Genomic DNA, 12,083 nt, shown 5'->3' on the forward strand with positions numbered 1-12,083 from the left:
GTTTTTATAATAGGTCGACAGTTGACTATTTTTCTGATTCATGTTCCTTGACTATCCAGTTTACCTGGACGTTTGGGTGTATAAATGTTGTTGGGAAAATGGCTGGGTGCTAGTGGTCGGTAGCCTGAGCCGTTAGCGCGGCTAACACACAGGGTTCCCTGAGTGTGCGGCAATGGCGGAGGCTGTGACGCTGGGTGCCCTTTCCGGGCAGATGTCTGCTCCTGTATCTGTGCGCCTCCTCTGTGCGTCTCCTCCAGCTGCCGCAGCTGTGTCTCGCGCCTCCCAGATCCCCTCCGCTTAGGATCAGCGTTCCGCCCGCCCGGATCACTTCCTGTCCCGGCCGCCCGGGTGTCCCCTCCTGTTTAACGTCCAGGGCAGCATAAGCCGCGCTAACAAGGCGTGAAACATCAGCCCAGAAGCTACGCTTCCAAACGTCAGCTCCCGTTCCCTGTCAGGGTACGAGGATGAGGTTTGCCAAGGGGGCGGGACGGCTTCCCGATGCGAGTCCACCTTGACTCATTCAGGACCCTCTCAGACTGCATTAAAGCAGTGGCCTGCCCTCGTGCTTTTGCTCGAATGCCGGGCAGGAGTGACGTGCTGCGGCAGTCTTCGCTGCGGCTTGCTTTACCACGTCACCATGTTTATTAGCCGACTCTGAACACTTCAGCGTGTCACTTTACACCCGCACCGCTCAGCTCACATCCGATTACATGTCGCAAGTACCAGCCTGTATTACCTCCTGCATATTCAGTGCTTTGAGGTGTTAACATTAAACGATGAAGCTTGTTTTCTTGGAAACGTATGTACGTTTTTGGGTCCCGGAACTACTAATTTGTACTTGCGGGCGATGTTGGCTCAGGCAATAAGAGCGGTCGTCTGGCAGTCAGAAGGTTGCCTGTTCGATCCCCTGAAAATGCGTGTAGAAGTGTCTTTTTACCATTTACTTGATAGCTTGAACTTGGAGTAGGAGGTCTCATCCTTAGCCATCTTTAATGCAGTTTAAGTCTGTTTTGTATCTTTAATGCTGCAAGTTTGTTTTGTATAAATATAATATACAGTTATTTGTCAGTCATTCTACATATCCGATTGTATGTGTGCTCACCTGCTATGTGTGGTTACACTGTCCAAGAGTAAATGTAAAACACTTATTTTCTTTCCTCTCCGCAGACATAAAACCGGCTAATGTGTTCATTACCGCCACTGGGGTAGTGAAGCTGGGTGACCTGGGATTGGGTCGGTTCTTCAGCTCCAAGACCACCGCGGCTCATTCTCTAGGTAAGTGAAGAGAAGAAGGAAAGTCCTTTAATCACACCAGCCGGATGCTTTTCGTTATATCGCTCAGACTAGAAGAATGCGTCCGTTATAGAAACCCGCCTGTAGCCGCCGGGCTAACCCTACAGAGCAGCGCTGGCTGTATCCATTTCATTGAGCACTTAGCGCTTTCCTGTTGCCTTGACCCCTGCCCTTTTTCAGCGATGATGCGTGCGTGTAACTAGTCCAGCCCTGCTCCTGTTGCGTGATGGTTTCCGAGCCAGAGCTCGACGAAAACGCTGAGCGGACATTCGGCAATGTCCACGCCACTCATCCTGATGCGGTTATAGACTTCTGGCTAATATAATAGCTCTTATTTGTTTCTCCCGTCCGTCTAAACCCAGGGTTGAGCGCGAAGATTGCGAAGGGTCCAATCTTGCCGTCTGTCAGCGCTGCTGACACGCTGGTGGAAGGACAGGCCTGAATCTCCACACACGTGCCAATCTAACACCTTTTATATTTCAGGTGACCATTCGTTTGAAAATGAGATTTCTTTTTTTGAACCGGTGTTTTAACCGGTGTGAGTGTTAGTATTGTAAAATATTAGTTGAAGGTTAGGCCATTGGTTTGTAACCTCAACCATATTAAGTTGATTGAAACAAAAAAATAAAAACAAGTGGAGGTATATTGATTGCGGCCAGCGCCTGACGACGTGTTACTGTCACGCTTGAGAAATGTGCAACGCGCGGGAATTAAAACAGGAACGGGTGGAAATTAATTTGACGGTACATTAAAAGTTGAGAACACAGTGCCCTCTACAGGTGATCGGGGCTAAACGTGGCTGCACAGACCCAGTTCTGCAGTTCAGTCAGCGGCTAACCTGACGCGAGAAGGCTTAATCAGGTGCGCCATTAATAATGTCTTAATGGCGACACGATCGCTGGGGGACTGGAGGTGCTGAGGAATGAGTGGATCTGTAATATTGCATCACTGCATAATGCATCAAGCATTGTGCAGCGCAACTGCTTCTTTTATATAGCCGTACTACATCAGAGCTGTCGGATGACTGCAGCCATTTTAAAGAATGAGATGATTTTTTAATTTTTTTTAAATATACATCAAGCAGCATTTCGAAATATGAAATTCTGAGAGACGAGGCGTTCTTTAGGGCGATTTTAACCCGCACCTTGGCGATTTTCAATAGGAGCGCCCTCAGTGGGCTTGTGCTGATGTAACATCCGAAAGACGGCTCAGTACAAGGCTGCGTGTTTGTGACCGGACCTTGGTCTGGGGCTGGGGGAGATGGGTTGTTTTTGGGGCGGGTCTTAATTAGGAGTCGCGCGCGGTTGTCCGCGTGCGTACCGTTTTGTCAGAGACGCGTACTGGGCTGTGGTGGGAGTATGAAATTCATGAGTTTCTGCACGGCGGGTTAAACTCACCCAGGGGCACACGGACCCGGCGTCTGCCTTCCCCTTCGGGGGCGAGCAGACCAAAGCCCCTCTCCGCGGGGGGGGGAGCCGGGCCTGGCGGTTTGGGCTGTAATGAGACGCCCCTCCGCAGTGGAGCGGCGGGGACGGAGGTCCGGGAATCTCCGCTACGCTCCTGACAGGCCCCCGCCTCAGAGTCCCGCAGATACACACACAACAATCTTACTCGTCTTCCCATGTGGAGCCACCGGCTTCTTCCCCTTTAAATTAAGTGTGTGTGTATGTGTGTGGGGGTGGGTGTGTGTGTGTGTGTGCGTGTGTGTGGCAGCGGGGTTGGGGGTGTGCGTGCGTGCGTGCGTGCGTGCGTGCGTGTGCGCGTGCGCGTGCGCGTGTGCGGCAGTGTGGTTGGGGGTGGGGGTGTGTGTGTGTGTGTGTGTGTGTGGGGGGGGAGGAGGTTGGGTGTGTGTGTGTGTGTGTGTGTCGGGGGGGTTGGCTCTGTGTGTGTGTGGGGGTAGGGGTTGGGGGTGTGTGTGTGCGTGGGGGGGTTGTGTGTGTGTGCGTGGGGGCAGTTGTGTGTGTGTGTGTGTGTGTGTGGGGGGGGTTGGGTGTGTGAGTGTGTGGGGGGGTTGGGGGTGTGTGTGTGTGTGTGTGTGGGGGTTGGGTGTTGGCTGTGTGTCTGTGTGTAGGGGGGGTTGTGTGGGGTGGTTGGGTGTGTGTGTGTGTGTGTGTGTGTGTGGGGGGGGGGGGTTGGGTGTGTGTGTGTGTGTGTGTGTGGTGGGGGGTGGTTGGGTGGGGGGTGTTGGGTAAAGAACAAAAGGAAGACAGTAGAAGAAGAGCGGCACTGAAAGAGGTGATTAAAACTGTTAGAAAAGCACCTGTAATCCAGGGTCCATGTCTCTGCAATTAACACCAAAAAATGAGAATGCTTCTAATTCTGTTCCAGCACCTCTGCTGCTTACAAAGTGTGGGTGAGATTATCATTATGGCAGAGAAGGGAAAAGAGAAGGGGGGTGGGGGGGTAGGTCCATCCTTTAATCCTGTGTACCTATGAAGGTGCTTTTCTGATCTTGGCTGTGAGGATTAGCTTTTTTTTTTTTTTTTTTATAATATATTTTTTCTTAATTAGAGCACCAAAGAGAATACGTTGCATCACAGTCTCGGCAACCACCGCTGTGACACTATTCTCTTTTTCTGAGACCGCATCATTGTTATGCCGAGAATTAATAATGGAAATCAATCCCAACATGGCTTTCAATTTATTGGCATGAATAAATAATGTGCTTTTAATTTGTTATGCTGATGGAATGTGTTACTGTAGCTTTGGCTTTTTTTTTGTGCAACTATTAGCATAAGAGAAGAGGATTCTTTTTAATCATCTAATAATGGATGTTAGGGGGCGTTGTTTGAACTGTTCCGGGAGACGTTCAGCTTTTCGTCGAGACCGCAAGCGTGATGACCAATTAAAAAGAGCTGTGCGGTTGACGAGCGACTTAATTTTTATTTTTGAATTATAGGTCACGCTCCATAATTTAAAAACTCCCATTCCAGTTTCAGGAATATTTCCGCAGCGCAATTAAAATGCGTTGGGGAAATAGGGTGCGCTCTTACGGACTGGAGCGTAGTCCTTAAACGCAAGCGCACGCCACCTGTCGTTCCCGAAGACCCCGGTACGAGAACTGCACATTGACCGCGTTATGATTTGGCACAAAGCGTGTCAAGATGCGGGGGGGGGGGATACGTTTGCCAGAAGTGCTGTCTCCTCCTCTGACCGTCTTTCTGTTCGGAAGACCCCCCCCAATTTCACACATATCGAATCTTGGGGCTTGGAACCAGGGCTTAAACTGCGAGCATTTGTCTGTGTTTTTCCTATCATCAATCTTTCAAGCCCCTACCTGGCCCCTAACGTACCTGAAGGCTTCCATCGGCATGGGATGGGAACGGCTTTAGCTCTGGGTAAAGAAGGTGCTTCAGAGCCTGGGTCTTTTACCTGTCCCTCTGGTTCCAGCACTGCAGCCTGTTCCCCATTACTCACTGCCAATTACCCACACTGCACTGAGGGCACAGAGTCGGGCGAGGCCCCCTGGTTCAGCTCTCACACCGGGTCTTTATGAATCGTACCCACGTGCACCTTATTATAATCCTCCCTTTAATATTTACCGCCTGTTTTTTTTCGGACTTGGCGGGGGAGGGGGGTGTCAGGGTTCCGGCGTTGGAAGTGTTCGGGGGCGACGTCGGCTCAGGAGGGAAGAGCGGCCGTCTGGCGGTCGGAGGGTTGCCGGTTCAATCCCGCGTGAGTGCCCCTGAGCGAGACACCTAACCCCCAACTGTTCCTGACGAGCTGGTTGGTGCCTTGCATGGCGGCCAATCGCCGTGTGTGAGTGTGTGTGTATGTGAATGAGAAGCATTAATTGGACAGTGCTTTGGATAAAGGCGCTATATTAATACAGACCATTTACCATTTGTTTGGTTCTAAAGTTTCAAAATTTACAGTGTATATAAATACTTTTTCAATTTCTTAGATGGACCTGGTCTGTTTTTTTCTGGTAATGTCAACCTTTTCTTGTTTTATAATAATTATAAAATAGACATAATAATAATAATAATAATAATAATAATAATAATATATTCCGTTTCAGTGTGTGTAGGCAGTTGTGAAGGCTTATTTTTTTTAACATCAGTCCCAGGTTCATGTTAAGGTTACAGTATGCCTACAGTTATGCTTAAAAAAATGCTTAAACATTCGCTCAAAATGTGCTCCCCTTAATAATTATTTACATTTTTTGTTTATTCATGTTGTGTTGAAACCAAAAGCTTTTCTGTACTGCAAAATTTTTACTGTATTATATAATGTTTCATATATTCATGTATTGAGTTTCAGCTCAGCCTTCCGCTCTACTGTATGACAAAAGGCCACGCTCTTGATATGTACCGCAGAAGCACATTTCCTTGCTTTAGTGATTCCTGGCCTCCTCATGTCTCCACTAAGTACACGAGAGGACCAACGCACCACTCGGCAGCTCCACTCCATCCCACATCTCCCGCTCGTAGCCGTTTCGGGCGAGCGTACACGGATGCGTTTCCACATTTGAGGGGAATGCCTTGGGTAGCGAAGAGACTGACTAACTTGTGTTTCCCCCTTCTCTGTTCCAGTGGGTACCCCTTATTACATGTCTCCCGAGAGGATACATGAAAACGGATATAACTTCAAATCTGACATCTGGTCGCTAGGCTGCTTGCTCTATGAGGTAAAGGAAAGGAACACGCCGCCAACCCGATACGCTTCTGTTTGTCCCCCCTCCTGGCATGCAACAACTCTGCTGTGGCTTTCATTGTGAAATTACGCCGCCATTTTGTTTCGCTTTTTTTATGAAGCGAGCATTGTAAACGGAGGAGACCTGCGGTGCATTTGAGCTTTCTGGGTAATTAAATTGACATTTACATGTGTTTCAGATAACAAACATGGTTTTCGGTGAGATACGATACTAGGTGATATAATATGCTTTCCAAACATACAGTAGGGCACATACTAAAATCAAATCTAGGAAAAGGCAGGGCTGTTTTTCTCTCTGCTCAGAGCAGAATTGAAGGTGATGTGAGAAAAGGTCAGCCTTTTTTTTTTTTTTGAAAAAACTGCGTCTTATCAATATTTTGGCAGGTAGCGCCGTCTGGGTAGTGCAGCAGAGGAACATTTAAACCTTAAACCCTGTACGTCTCCCTCACATCACAGTTTTCACAGGTACGCTTTCGGATCACAGCATTAACCTTCTGAGCCGCGCTACAGCCTTTTGCGATTCTTGTGAAACATGCATGTGCCCTTTGAAAAATCCGAGCTTTTATGAGGCTGTGTTTTTTCGCTCTCCCTCTCGGAGTAATTGAAGTAAGACTAACACGCTGTGTTGTATCGCACAACACTCAGCTCGCTGCCGTCCCCAGTGAGACGCCGATCATCAGGTATCAGCGGGAAAACAAGCGCAGAAATAGACACATTGTTAGTCCGGCACCCACTTTCCTTCAAATTCCCCGGAGTGATTTTTATTTTCTTTTTGGGAAGCTCACTCGTAACTACATCTCCCAAAGTGCCTCGGGCTGAAAAACAATGAGCCGGCTTCATTGCTGCTCGGAGACTATAGTTCTCGGTGCTAATTAGTCTCCCAGAATGCACTGGTCCGCATGCAGTATGCCTGACTGGCGGTGGGCACGGGTCAGCGGGGTGCGTCGGGGGACGTATAAAACGGGGACCCGTTTTGTGATCCCTGAGCTCCGTGGAAATGAACGGGGCCCTCAAAAGCACCTTTGAGCCACAGGGCGACAGGGTTCCCTATACTTCACTAGGTCACATGACGTGAAATTAAGACCGCGGTGGCCACCATTTCCGGTCGTGACGCTCGTAATTTCAGCCGCCTGTGCGCACTTCTGCCGAGTGTAAATCTTGTGAATTAGCCTCGATTCCGCAACTTACTGCGTGGACGATAACCTTTTCCAGAATTGAAGGTACCCTTTTCCAGAATAGAAGGTACCCTTTTCCAGAACACAATGGAATTTGTCCGGAGCTTGAGTCCGCTTCGCTCGGCTCTGAGTAATCTGCGGAATTGAGATTTCCCGGTCTGATCCGCGCTTTGAAACACGCCGCCGCGTCTCCGAATGTTCCAGCCCATCCATCTGGGCATTGGAAGGGGTCGCGAGGCCTCTGTAATATCAATACTCCTACATTTTGTCCTTGTATCTGCATCTTGTATTCCGTTTGATGGAGGCCCCTCAGTTAAACTTAATTAGTCGGTCTGACCCCGGCGTCTTCTGGCGCATGATAACAGGGGGCTGAACGTGTCGGCTACGTCCCCCGCGGCAGGTTGGGCGCGCGGACCGTTTCTTCCTCTCCGCGCTGCAGTCGATAGCGGCGGTTGAGCCGCGCGCTCCCCGCACGCCGGCCCCGTCCTCCGGCTTCCTGCTGCACCGCCGGCATTTGCATTATCGAGCCCCTCTCATGTTGAACCGGGGGAGTGGGGGTTAATGCAGGGAGCCATGTTGGCTCCAAAGCGCTTTATTTGAACATTGGGTGGGTGGGTGGGGGGGCTCCTGTGAAACTGAGGGATGGGGGTGAGGGCCGTTATGGGGCAAGAGGTGAAGGTTGCGTATGGTCTCCCTGGCTCTCTCTCTCTCTCTCTCTCTCTCTCTCTCTCTCTCTTTCACCTTGTCTTTTTTGCTGCTGTTCTCCCTCTCTTTTTGTGGAGTGAATAAAGCTGTAGATAAATCTATGGGAATTATGGCTTGGGTGGATTATTATATAAATCAGTGTTAAGTGTTAAGTCATAAAGACGGTCTCTCGACCCCTTGCTTTCTCTCATTCTCTCTCCTTTTCTCTTCCTTTCTCCCTGTCTTTCTTTTTCTCTCCTTTCCTCCCTCTCCCATCTCTCCTCCCCCTTTCTCTCCCCCCTGGTCTTGCAACCTCTCTCTTTTGCTCTTTCCCTTTCTCTCTCTCTCTCCCTCTCCCTATCTCTCTGCTTCTCTTTCCCTTTCTCTCTGCTTCTCTCTCTCCCTCTCCCACTCTCTCTCCTCCCCCCTCTCTCTGCTTCTCTCTTTCCCTCTCTCTCTGCTTCTCTCTCTCTCTCTCTGTAATGCTTTATCACCTGAAAATAACAGTGTGGCCCTCATATTTTAGTCAGGTCAGGCGCAATAACTTACAAGTGCCATATAAAAGAGATTTATTTCTTTATTTCTGTTTTTTTTTTCCAGTGTGTTCCATGTATGTGGTGTAAATGTGGCTAGTGATGATTATTGCTCCTTTACTGTAGATGTGTAAATGACAGTGCACGTAATCTAACATCTATTTTTTAGTAATTAAAAAGACTTGCTACCGTGGCCTTATGGACAGAAACCTTATTTATTTATGTGTAATCGGAGAAGACCGACTCAACTGAAGCACAAAGTATTCTCATAAGCATAAGTTTTGGTTTTTATCTGGAAGTGACCAGATGGAAGCCAGCGTGATGTGTACTTCACAAGAGTTTCTCCGAGCTTGAACGTCTGACGCGTAGGCTGCGGTATATTAAAGACAGACACTCGGCATATGCCCGTGTTCCTGTTCATGGGGAAAACGCTGTCTTTGAAGTTCCTTTAAACCCATTGGGATAACTGTTTTTGGGGTGTGTTTTCGGTTTTTATAACAAATTACAGTGTCCCCCTCCAGCTCTCACAGGTCTCCCATCATTCCAGTCAAGATCCTGGATCCCAGTTAAACTTTTGCAATTAAAATGGACAGAACTCTGTCGTTATAATCTCTCTTTAAAGCCACATGTTTCAAATTTTACAGCTTTCCACTGAAATAGCTTTTCAGAGCCATTCCACTGTGTTTCCTGTTTGGCAGTCTCTTTTTTAATGTAGCTTTTAAGAGCCATTCCACTGTTTCCTGTATGGTAGTCTCTTTTTTAATGTAGCTTTTAAGAGCCATTCCACAGTGTTTCCTGTTTGGCAGTCTCTTTTTTAATGTAGCTTTTAAGAGCCATTCCACTGTGTTTCCTGTTTGGCAGTCTCTTTTTAACGTAGCTTTTAAGAGCCATTCCACTGTTTCATGTATGGTAGTCTCTTTTTTTAATGTAGCTTTTAAGAGCCATTCCACAGTGTTTCCTGTTTGGCAGTCTCTTTTTTAATGTAGCTTTTAAGAGCCATTCCACTGTGTTTCCTGTTTGGCAGTCTCTTTTTAACGTAGCTTTTAAGAGCCATTCCACTGTTTCATGTATGGTAGTCTCTTTTTTTAATGTAGCTTTTAAGAGCCATTCCACTGTGTTTCCTGTATGGTAGTCTCTTTTTAATGTAGCATTTCAAAGCCATTCCACAGTGTTTCCTGTTTGGTTGTCTCTTTTTAACGTAGCTTTTAAGAGCCATTCCACAGTGTTTCCTTGTACAGAAATGTAGCACTGGAGTAACCTAATATTGGCTCACAGCTTAATTCCCCTGTCCCGGACAGACCAGCAGGTCGGGCAGTTGCATTATAACAAGTCTGTTTTTTCGCTATTAAAAAACGAATTGCTTCTAGCTTACGTAACATGTTTGTACACTGTATAATCAACATCGCGGAAGAGTTGCAGTTGGAGAGCACTGTTTCCTTCCCTGTCCTTGGCTGAAGCTTCTCATTAGCAGGCTACTAGGGATGTGTTCAAGCAAATGAAAATACAGATATGCTAAAGTGAATACAGCGCAGTCAAAACTGTGGTCTTTATTGTACCATGCAATGCATTTGGGAGTGGAATTTTGGTGGCTCATAGAAAATATTGCTCTTCATCAGCCAACCTACCTACAGCACACTGACGACACAATGGGAGAAAGCTAGTCACATAAGTGTCTTGGCGGAAGGTTCCGGGCTTTGATAAGCTGCCTTGTAGTGCTTTGACTAATAAGGCGGCGCATCAAAGGAGCCGCGTTTATTGAGGAAATTTAGGAACACAGCGTATTGTTAAAATTTTCTATTGTTCTGCTAATGTCTTGGAGTTTTCACCATTACCGTTAGGGTTTTTCCCCCTGTTCCCCTCCCTTCCCCTCCGGAGCGCAGTGTGAGTTTGAACTCGTTAACAATCCGAGAACTTGAAGCATCTTTTCTAGCGCGTCCCTTTTTACGTGTGTCCTCAGACAGACTTAAGTCGCAGAATCGCGATGTATTTTTAATTGCGGTCCCAATGCAACGGGGGTCTTCTCCTTGATTAATATATCATTAAAGTGTACCATGAAGGCACGCAGGATGAAATAATGATGGTTTTTCCACATCAGTGTTTGAATTTCTTCTTTGCGCTTGATAATGACCTACGCTCACCAGAGAGAAAGGCATCGGAGTCGGGGGCTCTCTTCTTTTTTTTTTAATTGGTGTGCGAGAAGAGCAACGTACACACATGGAGACACACACACCCACATCCATATGGACACATACACACTCACACAATCACGCACGCACACACACACACGCACACATCACATGCACAGACAATCTGACATGCATAAACACACACATACACACATACACCCAACCACACGCACACAATCACGCACACACACACACAACCACACACACAACCACACACACAATCACACGCACACAATCACACGCACACAATCACGCACACACACATACACACAAACACACTCTCACACACGCACACACACACTCTTACACACACATACACCCACACACACGCACACACTCTCGCACACACACCCACACACTCTCACACACACTCTCTCACACACACACACACACATACACACACAATCTTACACACATACCCACACACACACACACAAATGAAGTAAGTTAATGGCGGCCTGTCTTCCGCTCAGTGAGACCTGTACACGAGCAGAAGCGGGGCGCTACACATGGGCACTGTTGTCAGGAGCAGCGGTAGCTGGGCGCGGGGTTGCCGGGCGCAGCGGTTGCCGGACACGGGGTTGCCGGGCGCAGCGGTTGCCGGGCGCGGGCTTGTCGGGAACAGCGGTTGCCGGGCGCGGGGTTGGAGGTTGGTGCCGTACAGTGAGGAGGAAGGAGAGCGTGCCACCTCCGGCCCCGCAGACAGGCAGCAGGCTTCCCCACCACAGCGACCGCCGCAGAATGCTAATGAGGGAGGAGTCGGGCCCCGGAGGTCAGGGAGCAAGTCAATCATTTCGCCCATCGCCTCGGCGTGGAGGATCAAATTAGCCTGAAAAATTCAGCTGCTGGGAGCGGAGGGGCGAACAGCTGTCAGGGGCTGCAGCGCTAGGCACTAATGAACCAGATGAATAGTGCAAAAACTCCAAAATAAAAACAGGACAGTTGACATTTTTCATCTGTCAAAACAGAAGATGCATGAAAATACAATGGTCCCGCTTTAACCCTTTGCTGGGCGCGTGTGCTGCTTTCTCTCGGCGAATACGCCGTTTCAGCCCAACCCCCCCCCCCCCCCGCCCCGTACCCGCACATCCGCGCAGAAAACGCATTTACATTTTCCCGAAGCGTCACGCTCGCAGCCCCGCTCCGTAATTATTCCGGGCGACCGCGTGCCGCTACGTAGCGCCGAGCGCTATCCGGGCACGGCCAGATGTTTCGGTAAACATCGCAATTTGAGTCGCCGGGCGGGAGACGAGCCTTATAAATCATTTTTAGGGGCGTCGGTGTTTTTCGTTTCCCTTCCCGGAACGGCGATAACTCCGCGTCTCTTTACCCAGACTTCCCGGCGGCCCCGCTGCGCCTCCGCCCATCTGCGTGACGAGGGCCCGTCAGCCGCCGCGGGTTTAGCGGCTTCTCCCGCGCGCGCAATTACTGTCACACGCCGCAGCCCCGCCGTCTGATCGCGGAAATAATGAAAATGTCCGGGAAATGTGTAATAAAAAAAATAAAAAAAAGAGAGTTAAATCTGTCAGGGAAGATCATACCCAGGCGCTGTCATT

The 12,083-nt window shown here is 48.8% G+C and overlaps 1 protein-coding gene across 3 annotated transcripts in view; it reads left to right on the forward strand.

Annotated features, from left to right (window-relative positions):
- The window catches only part of nek7 (NIMA-related kinase 7), a 63,489-nt gene that overhangs the window by 39,808 nt on the left and 11,598 nt on the right, over nucleotides 1–12,083 (forward strand). For all 3 annotated transcript variants that reach the window (XM_061238590.1, XM_061238589.1, XM_061238591.1), the window contains exons 8-9: nucleotides 1,168–1,275; nucleotides 5,829–5,923. In XM_061238590.1, the coding sequence (XP_061094574.1) occupies nucleotides 1,168–1,275; nucleotides 5,829–5,923 (203 nt within the window). The remainder of the gene's footprint in view (nucleotides 1–1,167; nucleotides 1,276–5,828; nucleotides 5,924–12,083) is intronic.

The sequence above is a fragment of the Conger conger genome, chromosome 4 (genome assembly GCF_963514075.1).
Source record: "Conger conger chromosome 4, fConCon1.1, whole genome shotgun sequence".
NCBI lineage: Eukaryota > Metazoa > Chordata > Actinopteri > Anguilliformes > Congridae > Conger > Conger conger.